Source organism: Onychomys torridus, chromosome 20 (assembly GCF_903995425.1).
Source record: "Onychomys torridus chromosome 20, mOncTor1.1, whole genome shotgun sequence".
NCBI lineage: Eukaryota > Metazoa > Chordata > Mammalia > Rodentia > Cricetidae > Onychomys > Onychomys torridus.
The window spans coordinates 7,191,993-7,209,525 of NC_050462.1; the positions used below are offsets into that span (position 1 = coordinate 7,191,993).

General features: G+C 43.5%; 1 protein-coding gene across 1 annotated transcript in view; it reads left to right on the forward strand.

Moving 5' to 3' along the window:
- The first annotated feature begins 549 nt into the window (after positions 1 to 549).
- Positions 550 to 17,533, forward strand: part of LOC118570839 (tetratricopeptide repeat protein 41-like) — a 59,207-nt gene continuing 42,223 nt past the window's right edge. The window contains exons 1-3 of the mRNA XM_036169489.1: positions 550 to 866; positions 6,609 to 7,568; positions 12,939 to 13,113. Coding sequence (XP_036025382.1) covers positions 6,779 to 7,568; positions 12,939 to 13,113 — 965 coding nt within the window. The 5' untranslated portion in view covers positions 550 to 866; positions 6,609 to 6,778. The remainder of the gene's footprint in view (positions 867 to 6,608; positions 7,569 to 12,938; positions 13,114 to 17,533) is intronic.

Sequence of the window (17,533 nt, forward strand, 5' to 3'; positions counted from 1 at the left end):
GTTTATTCCGTGACTAGGGGAAACGGTAGCCAAGACAACGCGTTTTTTACCCTTTTCCCGTACACGACGGAGGGTCACGTTGGGAACCATTTTAGCGCTACGCCCCCTCGTCACCTTTCTGTTCGACGTTGCTTTTGGAAAAAGAGAAATATGTAAGGAATTGAACGCCCTCCCGGGTGCGTTTGGATGGTGGTGAGAAACTACATTTCCCGGCATGCAACGCACTAGGCTTATGGATGCCGGGAATCGTAGTCTTAGGCCTCTGAGCCAGTGGGCATAGTTTGGCCTTTGCGCATTCCCCTATCTTGTGTCTGGGGGAAGTGTATCCTCAGTGGTTTAGGATTTCCACCTCGTTCTGATTGCAGATTCGAGCTATGCTTGTTCCAGGACTCTAATGCACACAGTTTTCAGAGGCGGACCTGGGAAGCGTGGCCCTAGCCGCCGGGTGTCAGAGGGCCAGCCCTGAATTCTGGGCTCCGCCTCTGGCCGATGGTGGCACGCGGGTTTCCAGGTCGGCCTTTTTGTGCGTCACTCCTGGCTCTTGGAACCTTCAGCTCCACCTGGCGTTTCGCTGCCAGCATCTCCTTACCTCTCTGGTTTTGTTTGCAGTTGAGAGTGGCTAGTTTCCCCAACCCGGAGGGAAACTCCAAGGACTCAAGTTCCTTTGACACCCCTATAAATACCAAGGAACGACCTGGCAATCCTACAGCCCCTCTGTGAAGTCCAGGCTAGCACAGAACCGGAAAGGACATGTGCAGATACTTGGAAAGCAAAGGCCGCAGTGCTTGCAAAGAGCTGGACCGTGGCTTTGTAACTTCGTAGAAACGTCTTTCCGCCTTCCGAAAGACAGCAAAGGGCTCTTTCTGGTGAGGGAAGTCCCTAACGCTCGCTCGTACATTCCGAAATGTTTTCTAAGCTCTTTAGCCTTATTTTAACAAATTTTCCTCCAGCACGAGTGCCTGTCTCTAACATACCCGCCCCATCACTGCTTCCTTCAAGAAAACCCAAATTCCTGAAGGCAAGCTTTTCAGTGACAGTGTCATAGTGCCTTTGACAACTTCCGGAATTTAGACTTGCCAATCTTGAATCTGTGGTTTGGTGTTTACATAATGTGATGCCTTATTTACATCTGTCTGATTTACCTACTTGCAACAAAGCCCAGAGAAGCGTTAAGACACAGGCTTTTTGCCTCTGTTCTTGTGTTTGTATAGCGCATACCAGGATCTTATTTCTTTCTGTTTTTAGAAGAAGATGTCTGTTTCTGCGTTTGACAGCCCAACATCACTTTTTTTTTTTTTAAATCGAGCAAGTAAGCAACTGTTCTGAAACTGCAAATGCATCTTAACTGGCCAGTGGGGATTAAATTGGGGCTGCACCTGGGAGGAACTGAGAATGAGATTCGTCCTCCAAAATAAAGCTGTTTGTGGGTAGAAGTTTCTGCAGATGATGGTCCCCAGAAAGGAAAAAGAAAAAAAAAAAGAAAGAAAGAAAGAAAAATGCTCACAGAGATGGTTGGCCCTCATCTGACTCAACTTTGCTCTTTTGGCCCTTCTGAGATTGCTGGCTGAGCGCCCTGTAAAATAAATGGGTATCTGAGAAGAGGCTCAGCGGGTAAACTAGTGCCCCGCTTGCACTATGACCTGAGTTTGAGTTCTCAGTACTTGCATAATGGTCAGATGCTGGTCTGTAAGCCCAGCAAGGTGTGTGTGAAGGTAGAGACAGACAGAGCCCCTGGCCAGACAACTTAGTCAAAATGACACACTCTGGGTTCAGTGAGAGGATAGAGGAATACACACACACACACACACACACACAGAGAGAGAGAGAGAGAGAGAGAGAGATTGATTCCTAATGTGCTTTCCCCACATTCTGTTCTGACTTTTGACCTGTGACTGAGAGCTAGTTTCCATTCTGCTTTCTTCCCCCAGCACTATACTCAATGGGGTTTTTAGGCTCCCTACTTTTAAATCTGATTCTCTTGCTTCCTAGTGAGCCACTGTGAGTGCTAGGAACTGAACCCTGGACCTCCTCAAGAGCAAGTGTTCTTATCCACAGAACCATCTCTTCAGGCTCTCTCTCTTTCTCTCTCTCTTTAAGACATGGTCTTTATATGTAGCCCTGGCCATCCTGGAACTCACTATATAGACTAGTCTGGCCTCCACTTGCCACTGTCTAGGATTAAAAGAGGGTGCCAGCGGCACATGCCTTTAATACCAGCACTTGGGGGGCAGAGGCAAGCAGATCTCTGTGAGTTCAAGGCAGCCTGGTCTACAAAGTGAGTTCCAGGAGAGCCAGGAATACGCAGTGAAACCCTGTCTCAAAAAACGAAAACCAACCCCCACCCCCCCCCCCCCCCCCCCCCCCCAAAAAAGAGGGCACTACCAGTCCTGGCTAGTGTTTCTCTTTAACTCTGTATGTTTGTGGCTACTACTGTCCATGGCTACCTTTGTTGTGATTTTTGTCATAGTTCATAAGCAGCTCTAAGGCCATTAGTCCCCTGTCTTGCAGTTAAATTTGGAAGGAAAATCCAGACGGGCAAAAGGGATGCAGTTACGGGTATGAATAGCTCCGTGTGTGTGTGTGTATGTGTGTGTGTGTGTGTGTGTGTGTGTGTGTGTGTGTGTGTTACTATAAAATATATTAATATAACATATACTAATGTATAGAACATATATATGATATATATATATATATATTAAGCAGATACAATCCAGCTGTGGGGAGACCAAGGCAGGAAAGCACTTGGCATTTGGGAGCACTGAAGGACTGAGGGATGGAATGGATACCAAGGGGAACTGGTGGGTTGATCAATTCGTTCCTTCCCCTCTTCCTACCTCATTCTGTTTCTCCCATATTCATACAGCAAATATAAGACCTGATCTGTGCTATGTATTATACTAGAGGCTGGGAAGTCACTGGTGGACAATGAAAGTGTGGTCTTTGTCCCTACAGCACATGAGCAGTATTAACATTCAAGGTGTACCATAAGGAAGTGTATATTATTTATTTATTTATTTATTTATTCATTTACTTACTTACTTACTTACTTACTTACTTACTTATTTATTGAGACAAGATCTTGCTAACTAGCCCAGGCTAGTCTGAAACTCACTATGTAGCCCTGACTAGCCTCTAACTCAGAGTGTTCCAGGAGCTAGAATTACAGGAGTGCACCTGTACCCCTGGCTGTAAGTTCAAGTACAGAATTTAACCTGAGTAAAGGCACAGCAGAATGCTACAAAAAAGAACCATGGAACTTTGAAGGGAATAGTCTTGATCTTGATATTGGCAGGTGCTCAAAACTCATCAAACTGGCTGGGTGGTAGTAGCACACGCCTTTAATCCCAGCACTCAGGAGGCAAAAGCAGGTGGATCTTGGAGTTCAAGGCCAGCCTGGTCTATAGAACGAGTTCCAGGACAACCAGGGCTACCCAGAGAAATTGTGTCTCAAAAAACAAACAAAAAGAAAAAAGAAAAAGAAAATAAAAATTGAAGTCCCTTATTTTGTAATTATTGTTTACATATCCCAGATACCCAAGATCTTAGGGGTTTTTGTTGTTGTTGTTGTTGTTGTTTTGTTTGTTTGTTTTTGCCAGAGTTGAGAACCAAACCCAGGGCCTTGTGCTTGCTAGTCAAGCGCTCTACCACTGAGCTAAATTCCCCAACCCCTGATCTTAGTTTTCTTAAGTCTTAAATGAATATGAGAATCTGGTAAATTATTGATTTTATGATGAACCTATGAAAATTAAGTCTTACTCTCATGTTGCAAAAACATAAAAATTGAAAAAAAATTCATTCATATTAGAGAAAAACACATATGTGGGAATAAGTAAAGACATAATTCCAGTGTGAAGAAAACTATATACACTATTGAAGAAATGAAAATAAATAAATTTGGACTGGTCTGTGCCTCTGAATTATGAATTGCTGTGTAATAAGTTGCAGCTTTAAAGACCACCCACTTAGTGTCTCACATGGTATATGGTGATCTGAAATTGAGGCACACTGTGATATATTTTAGTTTCTGTATTTGTTTCTCCAGACCTTTCTCCTTCTGCCTCTACTTCCTGAGTACTGGGACTACAGGTGCGTGATAGCCATGTCCAGACATGTCCAGAACTTCCTCTACATTTATTTGTTTTATTATTGCTTTCTTTTTCTTTTTCTTTTCTTTTTTTCTTTTTTCTTTTTTTAGCTGAGGATCGAACCCAGGGCCTTGTGCTTGCTAGGCAAGCGCTCTACCACTGAGCTAAATCTCCAACCCCTGTTTTGTTTTTCAAGCTCTGCTTTTCTCGGTGTAGCCCTGGCTATCCCAGAACTGGCCCTGTAGACAAGGCTGACCTTAAACTTACAGAGATCCACTTGCCTCTGCCTCTTGATTGCTGGGATTAAAGATGTGCACCGCCATACCTGGTGTAGCATTTGCTTTCTTTGATTATCTTTTCTGTAGTAGTGAAAAAACATCTCTATGTGTATCTCTTTTGGCTTAGTTGCTTGAGAGTGAGTCCCAGAACGTAGAATCACTGAACCACAGATGTTTGGTACTTGAACATATTTATTTTTATGGATATGTGTGTGAGCTTGCATGAGTTCCTGTGCACCACGTGTGTGCTGCTGCCTGCACAGGCTGGATAAGGACACTGGATCCCCTGGAACTAGAGTTATAGAAGGTTGTGAGCTTCCATGTAGGTGCTTGGAACTGAACTTGGTCCTCTGCAAGAGTATCACCTACAACGCGTATTTCTCCAGGACCTATTCTGAACCCACCTGCATCCCAAGTGTCAGAGACTCGATAGCAAGAAAGAAGTAATATCTGAGGACTGGGCCAGACATGGGGTGTATACCTGAACTTTAGCACTAGAAGAATAAAGATTTCAAGTTTGAGACTAGCAATGATAGCAGAGTGATACCCTGTTTCAAGAGAAGGAGGAGGAGGAGGAAGGGGGGTGGGCGAGGCTGGGAAGATGGCTCAGTTGGTAAGGTGCTTGTCATGCCCTAGAACCCACCTCAAAAACTGGGTGTGGTGGTATGTGCTTGTAATCCCAGCACTGGGGAGGTGGAGAAAGGCAGATCCCTCGGACTCACTGGCCGAATTTGCCTGGCCTCTTTGGCAAATTCTAAGCCAATGGTAGACTTTATCTCAAAAATAAGGTGAATGACACCTGAGGAGCAATATTCAAGGTAAACTCCTGGCTTCCTCATACACAGGATTGCACACACACACACACAACCACTTTCCACATACAAACTCTTTCACACACAGAAATGACCTCTCATCACATGGAAATGAGGGATGGTAGTTTTTTTGTAAGGCTTAATGATCTGTCTAGCCTCCTGTGTGACAGATGAGTCTGCTATTATTAAAATATCCATGATGTTTGTTCTGTCATATTTTTAATATTTTTGAAAAAAGTTGTGAAATTGAAAAAAAAAACAAAACCTTGTCTACATTGCTTATTTATTATAAAACTCCTTCTAGGGCAGGTGTTTTCTACACTCCGATTTATGGTCTCCTCACATTTCAAGTCTTACCTCTATAATATATGGAGACATTATAGTGTGCACATTCTGAGTCCGCCTGACCTGTGGATAAATCTTGACGTTCAGGCCCCTGTGATGGCTCGGTGGGTAAGGGTGCTTGCTACCAAGTGTGATGCCGGAGCTCGTCCCCAGAGCCCACATGGTGGAAGGAGAGAACTGGCTCTCAGAAGTTGTCCTCTGACCTCCACATGCTGGCTGTGGCACATGTGTGCCCTCTACCTCCAATAAATAAATTAACTAAAGCAAGCGTGACTTTGGACTGTTGTTACTGACCCTGTTCAAACTTTTGCTCCTTGATCTGTGTGGGAGGGTGGTGGTCTCTCCTGGGATTAATGAGGCAATTTCAATGCAAAGGGTTGCCTTTTTTTTTTTTTAAGGCATGGACTTAAATGTTGGTAGGAGATCTTAGGAACTATTTTAGGCTTCTGACTTTTTTTTAAAAACTATATGTGAAAGGAATAAATGTAATTTAAAAGTAATATTCTGTGTGGAAGTAAGGTATGTCGAGGAAAAGCTCATACAGTGAATAGTTTTCGTAGCTATTTTTAGCTCTCGCAGGCTGTGCCGTCCTTGGAGTGTTTTCCTTTAGCTGGGTGGGATTAAATTCCATAGGTGAGTGGAATGCATGTGAGCCTGTAGAACTGAAGATAACGCCGCCTCCGAGCCCCAGCAGGCTCCTGGATGCAGACTTTCTTTGGCCGCCAGCCACATCTTGGTCTTGGTCCGTTTTCAGTCTTGCTTCGGCTCCTGTCATGAGCCTCCTCCCTTGGCTTCTGTGGCTCCTAACTACACTAGAGCCCTCCCTCTGTGGACGCGCCTTCCCTTTCTCGTTGACAGGGCAGCAGCTTGCAATCATTCTGATATTTCTATGGGGCAGAAGTAGGGTGGCCAGAGGGTCTGGGAGGGTGGCTGGGACTCTGAGCAAGGAGGGAGGCCTTGTGTCCATTTCCCCATTGTCTATGGTTGTTAGTTTTTCAGCTAAAGCTTTGTGAGGAGTCAGGGGAGACACAAACTGCTGGTACTCCTGAAATAAATCTTGTTTTGCTTTTCTGCCCTTCTTAAACTAGATTCACTGGCATCTCTTCCTCAGAACACAAGTCCAAGATGGGATTTGAGTAAAGCTGACTGGTTGTTGATAGCACAATTTGGGAGGAGACTCGAGCTGTGCACCTTGATGATTGGGCCAGGATAAAGCTTGTCTGGTTCCGGGTGTGATGCCGTCCCTAAGCTTCATGAAATGAATCAGGTGGCAGGTGACCCTGGAGCAAGATGCAGCATTCAACCCAACTTACAGCGCCAGAAGCCCATCCAGCCTTACGTCTGCTCCACTCTAGAGGACTTTCAAGAAGAGAGAGATTTTTTGGCCAACACCATCTTCCCTCGGCTCAATGACTTCTGCAGCCCCCGGGGCACCTACTTCAAAGCCGTGGACCTGAGATGGTCAGCCGTGAAGGCCCATAAGTCCTTCACCACCAACCTGTTCCGACAGTACACCTGCCTGTGCTCCCAGCATCTGAAGCTCTGCCTTGACTATGTGGACATCTGCTCTCCCTTCTTCATCTGCCTGCTGGGGCAGACCTACGGAGACTTCCTCCCCCATTACACACCTTTCCTGTTCTCCAACATAAAGGACTTCACCAATTTATCCAAGGGAGAACAGAATCTATATGTTGCTGCAAAAAATGGCTACCCTTGGGTCCTGGAGACTCCCAACTGCAGTCTAACAGAGTTCGAGATCACCCAAGCAGCCTTTCGGAAGGAATCTCAATTTCAGTTTTTCTACTTCCGGACATCGAACTCACTGCTAAGGACTTTCAGCGAGGAGGAAGAAGGAAAGCTGTCCCCAGCTTTTCTGATGAATGAAGAGGGAAAGCTGAAAGTTGGAAGACTCAAGGCTAAGATCATCGGGAAAGGGCTTCCTGTCAGATTCTATAGAGACCTAGACGAGTTGGGTGATTTGGTTTTCAAGGACTGGTCCGCTGTTGTGGAGAAGCTCTACCCAGTCCCTATTATCATGGAAAATATAGGTCAGTAAACACAGAGATGGCTAAGGCTGCCCTTTGCAATAGGGGTTGTCTCCTGTGTCTTCCTGGAGAAGGAATTAAAAAAAAAAAAATTAATGTGTGTGTGTGTGTGTGTGTGTGTGTGTGTGTGTGTGTGTGTGTGCGCGCGCGCGCGCGCGCATGCGTGCCCACACCACGGTGCCTTTGCAGGGCAGAGGGCAACTTTGGGGACTCAGTTTTCTTCTTTTGCCTGTTGAGGTAGAGTCTCTATTTCTGGTGTTCTGCATACTCCAGTCTGTCTGGCTCACACGTTTCCTGTGATTGTCCTGTCTCCATTTCCCATCTCCCTGTATCCTACAGTGCTGGGATTGCAGATTTGGGATGCCACATCTGGCTTTTTGTAAATTCTCAGGCTGGAACTCGGGTCATCAAGCTTGTACAGCAGGTGCCTTCACTGCTGGGCCGACTCACTAGCCCAGGAAAGGAGCCTTAAGTCATCGAATATACTTGTTAAGCTTTTTAAACTATCACCATAACCTTGTAGCATATGTTGCTCTCTTTAAAAATATATTTATGCTGGGCAGTGGTGGTGCACGCCTGTAATCCCAGCACTCGGGAGGCAGAGGCAGGTGGATCTCTGTGAGTTCAAGGCCAGCCTGGTCTACAGAGCTAGTCCAGGAAAGGCGCCAAAACTACAGAGAAACCCTGTCTCAAAAAACCAATATATATATATTTATTTATTTTTTATTTTAATTTTAATTTTTATGTTTGTGTGTATGTGTGTACCTGAGTGCATGTCTACTGTATTCATGCAGGAGCCTGAGGAAGTTGGAAGAAAGTGTCATATCCCCTAGAACTGGAGTTAGAGGCAGTTGTGAGCCACCAGGTGCGTACTGGTAACCAAACCTGGCTCCTCTGCAGGAGGACTTTTGGAACTGAAAAGAAGAGCTAATTGTGGGCCTGGAGATTATTAGGATGTTAGAGAGCTCAGAGAAGACCCATGGCATTCACATGTAGGACTAGAGAGAGATTTTCACCTAGGGTTGATTTTGTCCCCTTTGGTCTCATCTGTGGAGAGTCTTGGTTATCGTAAGTGAAGGGATGCACTGGTGTCTAGTGGGTAGAGGCTGGGGCCGTAAATGCACAGGACAGACCTCCACAATGAAGGGCTGTCTGGTCCTAAATGCTAATGGCACTATAGTTAGGAAAAGAAAGAACCTTTATGGTCTGTTGATATGTGTACAGTGTCACATTTAATCTTTAAGGTGTAGCCCTTGGAGGATGACGTTCTGGTCCTACAGATGAGCAAGTAGAAGCTGCTGTGCAGTGGTTAGGTGTCTTACAAATGATACATGACTACTAAAGGACCAATTGAGGTGGAGAACTCAGGTCCCTCTGATGTTCAGATCCTTACCTGTGGAATCCTTTACTACTCACTGGAACCCGTGAACTAACTAACAAGCTTGAGAATTTGTTATCCCTTTCCAGGTCTGTTTAATTAAAACAATGATTATGTTAGTGTTTTTGAAAATAATGTCCTATGTTGGACATGGCATGCATGTGGTAGATTGAAAAGCCAACAGCACTGAAGAGTGTGGCGGAGGTTTTTCATGCAGACAAGCTTCAGGAGGGATCTGTGATGAAGCAAATTCATCAAGTATATGAGTAGTGGAATGTTCACATGCATGTGATATGTTTAGGGGGTAAGAAGATGACTATGTTTTGTCCCATGTTCAAGGAATGACACACAAATGTTACCGTTTCTCATGTAAGGACTAGTTAATGTGGGCATGCAAAATGACAGTAGATGGTATGTTCTCAGATCCTTTCTGGAACCAAGTAGTCAAGAGACCTTGTAATGTGATTAGGAACAGATGGGTGGGTGGTGACTTTAAGAATATTGACCCACACCGTAGCACTGTGCTGGTAACATGAAAGTCCTTGCAGGCCGAGCCATTAGGAACCCAGAAAAGAATATTATTATCAGTTCTGTCAGTCTTTTGGTTGTAAGTGACATCAATAAAAAAGGAGAATTGCAGAGTTGGGCCCCATTCCATTCTATGGAATTAAAACTTGCTTTTAGAACTGGAGATGCAGGGCTTAGTTCTGGGTCATGTGGGCTTCCTCCTGGTGCTCAAATGGTATCCCTGGGCTTGGGCCAGTGTTTCTCAGCTGGGAGCTGCTGTCCTGTTGTGGGCTCAACACCTTGAGTTCCTCATTAAGGAAGGAAAAATGACTGTAACCACTCCAGGTTCAAAGTCCTAAGAACTGATTCTGAGTCTTAGAATTGGGTCATTTTGTCTCTGAGAGCCTAGGCTGGGCCATATGTTTATATTTGACTCCGTCACTGGTGCCAAAAAAATGTGATGTTCTGCTTGGCTAATCCTGTATCTGGAAGAGCAGCCATGAGCTGGAGAATGTGAACTGAGGCTGAGTGAGCCCCAGACACTAATCTGGTGCTGCTCCTGAAATGATGCTCAAGCCAGGGGGTGTGAGGCAGCCAGAAACACAGACCAAATAATTGTGGTGGGGTAGGGTTGTGGACTCTCAGTCCAGACTGTGCTAGATCCTAGAGTTTTCAGTTCCAAGCTCTGGAATTTAGCAAGTTACTATTGATAAGTGTTGGTTTCTTGTATAAAACAGATTAACAGTAAATACCTTGAAGGTAATAAAAAAAAGTAAGACATCTAAATACAATGCCCAGCACATGTTAGTCATGGGAAATTATTAAGAAACATGAATAACAACAAATAGGATCTGGAAGAATATCTACATTTGGCTAAAGTATGAAATGTGGATAATATTAATATTCTTTTACTGATCTCAAGCTGAAACCCATCTGATTAATAATCACAAGTGTGTAGAAGAATCAAGCTTTTCTGTATGTTTGGATTAAGGCCACCTTATTTCATTCTCATATTTATGTTAGTTTTTAAATTTTTTGGATATGCATGCATGTGTATGTGTATGATGTGTGTGTGTGGAGAGGGGACAGTTGTGTTGCAGCAGGCATGTCGAGGCCAGAGGCCAGCATTGTGCAATAGGGTTTCTCCTTCTACCAGGGTTAAGCTTAGGTTTCTAAGCTTGCTCAGCAAGTGTCTTTACCTATTGAGCTGTCTTGTTGGCCCTAATTAATCCTTGATTTTGAATATTATTGAAAGGTTAGCTTGTTTTAGACTTTCTTCTTTTTTTTACTTTTAATTTTAAGTCACATGTATTTATGTATGTGTGTGTATGCTGTGTGTGGGTATGCATACATGAGTGCAGATGTGCTCAGAGACCAGGTGTCAGATCCCTTGGAGCTGAAGTTAAGATAATTGGAAGCTGCCTCATGGGGGTGCTGGAAACTGAACTCAGGTCCTTGGCAAGAGAGGATGCACGCTTAACTGCTGACCATCTCTTCAGCCCCTAGACTTTATTCTTTTTGTTTGTTTGTTTTTAGAGATAGGGTTTCTCTGTGTAGTTTTGGTCATCCTGTCCTGGATCTTGCTCTGTAGACCAGGCTGACCTCAAAGTCACAGAGTTCCGCGTGGCTCTGCCCCAACCCCAGCAGCTTTATTCTTAAGTGGGTCTATGTGTGCTAAATGAATTAGAAGATACATAATGGGTTATATAATAGAAATTATTTCTATCATATGAATTATAAATGTATAATTAAATAATATAAATATTAATTATGTGTATAAATTATGAAAAGTACTTTAGAAATAAATGTTCAGTTCTTTCCTTGTGGATCTTTGGGACCCTTTAATAACTCAAGGAGTCTACAGCTGGGGCAGTAGAAAACCGCTTGGTCAGGGGCTGGAGAGATGGCTCAGAGGTTAAGAGCACCAACTGCCCTTCCAGAGGTCCTGAGTTCAATTCCCAGCACCCACATGGTGGCTCACAACCATCTGAATGAGATTTGGCGCCCTCTTCTGTATACATAATAAATAAATAAGAAAAACCATTTGGTCAGCTGGTAGCTCCTGAAAAGCAATGTAGAGTTGTCATTGTGTACTTGTGTGCACGTGTGTGTGTGTGTGTGTGTGTGTGTGTGTGTGTGTGTGTGCCTGTCTTGGTGTATATGCAGGTACATGTAGTGACTAGGGGTCAACTGCAAGTGTCGTTCCTCCTGCTGATCACCTTGTTCAGTTTGAACTTGACTCTTAGAAGTTTTATGACACGTGGATGAAAATACTGTAACAGAACCCATTTTTTGTAAGCTAACCTTAAAAATCAGTTTAAGGGTTGGGGATTTAGCTCAGTGGTAGAGTGTTTGCCTAGCAAGCGCAAGGCCCTGGGTTCGATCCTCAGCTCAAAAAAAAAATCAATTTAAAATACCTCTGTTATTCATAGAGAAACCTAAGTGAGTGAAGGTCAAGGTTAGTTCAAGAGACTTGTTAGACTGTAAATTCTGCAGTACAACATTCTGTTGAAGCTCTTGGAAATTGGAGCTGGCCTTGGGCAAACTGGATTCCTAAATCTATTCTGGCCCAAATCTCAACAGGGAAGCTCAGAAACCCAGTTTGGAGGTGCGAGGTGTGTCTTTTGGGAATCTACCAGACCAACTATATTGTATTTTGTATATTGATACTATACTTCATTCCCCACCTCCCACCCCTGCCACCAGAATAAATTGGGGAATATGTGTCTCTCCAAAGACAGGAGGGGGTTTTGATAGGCCAGAACGCCCTGACACTAATCAGGCAGTGGGTTTGGAATTGAAGGAAATTGGAGCTGGCATGAGCACTAGAGATCATCTAGTTGTCTGGCCCTCCATATTTACCAGAATTTAAAGAACTTCCCCAATGGGTAGAGCTTATGGTTGGTTATCGTCCGTGTTGGAACATTTTACCCAGGGAGAAAAAAAAAAATACTCCTCAACCTCTGTCATAGAGGACATACATGTACACACATACCACAACACTGAACCTTTGTACTAGCTAGCAGTTTATGTATCAAGTCTAAATTTGTTTTTATCCTTGTTGCTCTTGGGTGGTGAAAGTTGGATTCCTTATACAAATGGCATGAGGAAGGTTAAATGGTCTGTTTATGGCAACGGTTCTCAACTTGTGGGTCACGACCCTTTTGGGGAATGCATAGCAGATATCTTGCATATTGGATATTTATATTACAACTCATAACAGTAGTAAAATTACAGTTATGCAGTAGCAACAAAATAACTTTATGGTTGGGGTACATAACATGAGGAACTGTGTTGAAGGGTCGCACAGCATTAGGTCTATGGTTTACTTTCGCTGTTACATACTATAAAATATGATACAACCCTCGAGAGAAAGCGCTACATACACAGAAGGGTAGATTCCCTCCTGGGCATTTAGAAGAGTCACACAGAACTGAAGATGTGAATCTACAAGTCTAACACTTGCCTTATCTTTTTTCACTGTTAAGATTACAAACACAGTCTTGAGTATTTATATCATGAAGAGTTTGCTGAGAAGTGCGAGCAAGTGTTTGTTATTTCCAAGGAGTCAAACAGGACCTTTGAAATACTGGAAAGATTTGCCTTAAAAGATGTTGAACTTGACTCTAAGAGTACAGATTTGGGGCTGGACTCCATTCTCAGGTAAGAGGTTTGGAAATCCTCATTTATTTATGGGGCTAACACAAAGCAGCCTGGCTTTTGTGTATGTGAGCCTCCAAATCCAGAGTGTCTAGCCTCCCTTTTCCCATAACTTTCTGTAAGAAAGACCCTGTGAGAGTCTACACTTGTGATACCTTAGTGGTATGGCTGCCTAAACCAGACCCGAACTGTGACGACACCAACGATGTTAATGAGGAAGAGGGAAATCTCATGGGACCCCAACCCTAGACAAAGAACTACAAGCAACTAAGTACTGCCGAGAAAAGGAGAATTAGTCTTCCCTGGGGATGAGCCTTCTAATTTGTTCTCTAATACCACGTGGTCAGCCCTGAAATCACATATACAAGCAACACCATACGGACTCAGTGGGTTATCCATATATATTTATGTATATATATAAAACATAATAATAATAATGAAGGAAAAAGAGGTTATGAATTTAAGGGAATGGGGGACATGGAATGAGAGGAAGGGGATGTTATGTACTTACATTTTAATTTTTTAAATTGCGAAAATTTAAATAAAAAATTAGGTTAAAGAAAGAAAAGAAAAGGGCTGTAGAAGCCATGCTTCAATTAGAATATTAGTAATCACTTTGCTGTTTTGAAGCTTTTCTGTATTTCACACACTGTCAAGATGAAAAACCTCTGAAGGGCTGAGGACCTATCCTTTTCCAGTCTCATACATCAAAATTTGCTTAACACATCCCTGAGAATTGTGGAATATACTGTAAGCCAGAGAAACTAGGGAAAATGAATATGTTCGGATAGTACTATGTCATTTACAAAGAGCGTCTACATATATCATTATAAATTATATTACTATATTCACCAAGCACTTCTTAGAATATGGGCCATATTATATTTGGGTTAATAAGGAAGGAACCAAGTTCTTACACACAATGCATGAAGTCCTCTCTGGTTTACCTGGTGTCCTGCACAGTACAGCCAACCTCCTATCTCGTCCACCTATGGTGATCGTGGACCCTTGTTTACTGGTCGGATGAGGTCGACAGGAAGAGAGCTGGAGTTGTCTATAGTGTCCCTTCAAGTCTTGTTTCTAAAGGGGAGACTCTGTAAAATGTCTTTCCATTCTCCTCTTCTGCCTCTTGCCACAGATCTCATTTATTTTGTAAGAATTTTGTGATTTGAAATAAAGCCCCAGTAGCTGGGATGATACAGGCTGCCTTCACAGTTCCTATCCTAGGCTTAGTACTCCCATCACAGGCCACTCAGAGTGACCAGGGAGCTGGCAGTCTGGGTGCTCATGCTAGGTTACTACAGCATGATACTCAGCAAATGTTCTTGTTTTGTTTTGTTTTGTTTTTTGAGACAGAGTTTCTTTGTGTAGCTTTGGAGTCTTTCCTGGAACTCACTCTGTAGACCAGGTTGGACTCGAACTCACAGAGATCCACCTGCCTCTGCTTTCCGAGTGCTGGGATTAAAGGCATGCGCCACCACCTCCCGGCCAGCCAATGTTTTTAAGACTATAGGAGAATGCGTAGGTTATGGTTAAAAATGTTAGGCTTGGATAGGTGAGTCCACAGAGACAGAGAGCTAGGGAGTGGCTGCTGAGAGGTGAGAGTGGAGATGGAGGGGAGGGTCACTAGTAAAGGGACAGAGGGGTCTTTTTTTTTTGATACTGGACATGCTCTGGAGTTAAATAGCAATGATGATCATAGATCCTTATATAATAAAAATTAGCGGGGTTGGGGATTTAGCTCAGTGGTAGAGCACTTGCCTAGCAAGCGCGAGGCCCTGGGTTCAATCCTAAGCTAAAAAAAAAAAAAAAAAAAAAAAGCTATGTACTTGAACACCAAGGTTTAGGCTTTGTAGATTCTCATTCTGTTTATTTTTTTTAATAGCTTATCATACAAATAAATTTAGTTGTAATTGAAGAATTTAAATTGGACCCAGTAAAAACACAATGATTAGATAGTCTTTTTAACTGTATAGAAACCCTCAGGGCCCTGTTTGCTTTATGATCTGGAATGGTGCTCTGTACTATGTGTTCCTGAACACTGTATGTAAGTCAACAGAAGAATGTTCTTTGTTCTAAGGTGCAAAGCATGGCCTTAATGCCAACTTCTTTTTCTTTACTTCTCTCTATCTCTTCCAGATGTGATCTCACTGTGTAGCCCTGGCTGGCCTCAAACTTGTTATGTAGTCTAGGCTGGCCTTTTACTTCTGTCCATCTTCCTATCTCTGTCTCCTAAGTACTAAAATTATAAGCGTGTGCTACCTTTCCAGGTCATATATCAACCTTTTATCAAAAGAATTTCTTGTAAGAATGTTTTCATTTGTTTTTGAAAAAACAAAAATACGAAAACCTTGATGACTATCTCTGTTTAGACGCATCACACATGTGTCTGTGCTCACTGAGTTGACCTGCTTAGTGCCACATACAGTTTCCGACTCACAGGGTCCAGCAGGGAGCAAAAGAGCTGAACTCCCTGCCTCTGTGGCACTTGATCCTGGACACAGGGACTCAGCACGTGTGCGCAGTGTGTTCCACGCCTTCAAGAGCCAGTGTGCACTATGCGACACTGAAATGAAAGGGGCCAGCTGATAGGCTGAGGGAAAGCCCTGGGTGACAAGTGATGTTTGGGAACTAAGAGACTGTATGAGGCGGCCAGCTAAGCAAACAGGGCCTGGAAGAACATTCCAGACCAAAGCAATTGTACATACAGAAGCCCCAAGGCCAGAGAAATAGCAGGTGGGGAAAGCGGCAGGGGGTGAAGGTGGAGGTGAGCTGATGGCCATCTGCTCTCACAGGTCACCTGTATGACAGAGTTCAATAAGCTCACCCTGGCTGATGGCAGGGGTAGGAGGAGGACTCAAAATTAAACCCCACTTTGGAGAATTATCAGTTAAAGACCGGCAGTGGTGGCGCACACCTTTCACTCAGGAGGCAGAGGCAGATGGATCTCTGAGTTGGAGGCCAGCCTGGGCTACAGAGTGAGTTCCAGGACAGCCAGGGCTACACAGAGAAACCCTGTCTCGAAACCCTCTTACCCGCCCCCCCTGCCCACCCCCCTACTAAATAAAAATAAAAAAGAAAATTATTGATGAAGGCATTTAAGTAATAGAGCATTGATTCCTAATTCATATCAATGAAGATTGAATTGTTGCAAAATAACTACTTTTTAATGACTACTTGACGGTTTCTATTTCAGTGAGTTTTCTAACCAATCCTCTTCCATTGCTGAATTTGAATTCTGGCTCATGTGTTTCATTCATTCAGTCATTTATTCCCTCAACAACGTGTTGTCAGGTGCTGTCCTAGTCAATAGTGAGAGAATTCCTCATGATACTTATCCTCAGCGGAAAATTATTACACACATACATACACACATGTGCACACACATATTTTGTATGACTGGCGCTAGAGATTGAACCTGGAGCCTCATGTATGGTAGGCAAGCACTCTCCTATTGAACTATATATCCACCCCCAGGCATTTTTCCTTATTTTTCTTTGTTTCTTTTTTTAAAAAGATTTATTTATTTATTATGTATACAGTGAGTGTTCTACCTTCAGGCCAGAAGAGGGCACCAGATCTCATTACAGATGGTTGTGAGCCACCATGTGGTTGCTGGGAATTGAACTCAGGACCTCTGGTAGAGCAGTCAGTGCTCTTAACCTCGGAGCCATCTCTCCAGCCCTCCTTATTTTCTTGAAACAAGGTCCCATGCATTACCTAGGATGGCCTTAAGCTTGTGATCCTTCTGCCTCAGCATCCCAAGTAGCAGAGATTACAAATCAGCACCATTAAACCTAGCTGATACATACTAATCCCTCATAATCACAAGTCTGAAGTGGTGGTGCATGACCATGATCCCAGTGCTGGAAAGCTTGAGGGGAGAATCGGGAGTTCAGATTCTTGGCTACTTAGAAATCGTGAGGCAGCCTGAGCTATGTGAGACCCTGTCTAAAAAAAAAAAAAAAAAAAAAAAAAAGGTAAAAAATAAAGTAACTGAGCCGGGCAGTGGTGGCGCACTGTAATCTCAGCACTTGGGAGGCAGAGGCAGGTGGATCTCTGTGAGTTCGAGGATAGCATGGTCTACAAAGCAAGATTCAGGACAGGCACCAACTACACAGAGAAATCCTGTCTCAAAAAATAAAATAAAATAAAATAAAAATATAAAATAAAATAACTACGTCACAAGGATAGAGTCTCTGTCATGATATTCACAGGTCAGAAGTATCTCTGCATATCCAGAAACTTCACTAAAAATTAAGCACCAAGACAAGCTGTTGCCAGAACACAGACGGTTGTTTAAGTGGAGTTACTAGTTAATACGCACTGGCGAAGCACAGACACTTCTCAGCCACCAGACCAGTGGCAAGTTAGTTGGAATTCCAATTCTGCGGGCTTCGGAATTGACGAGTGTTCTTGGTGT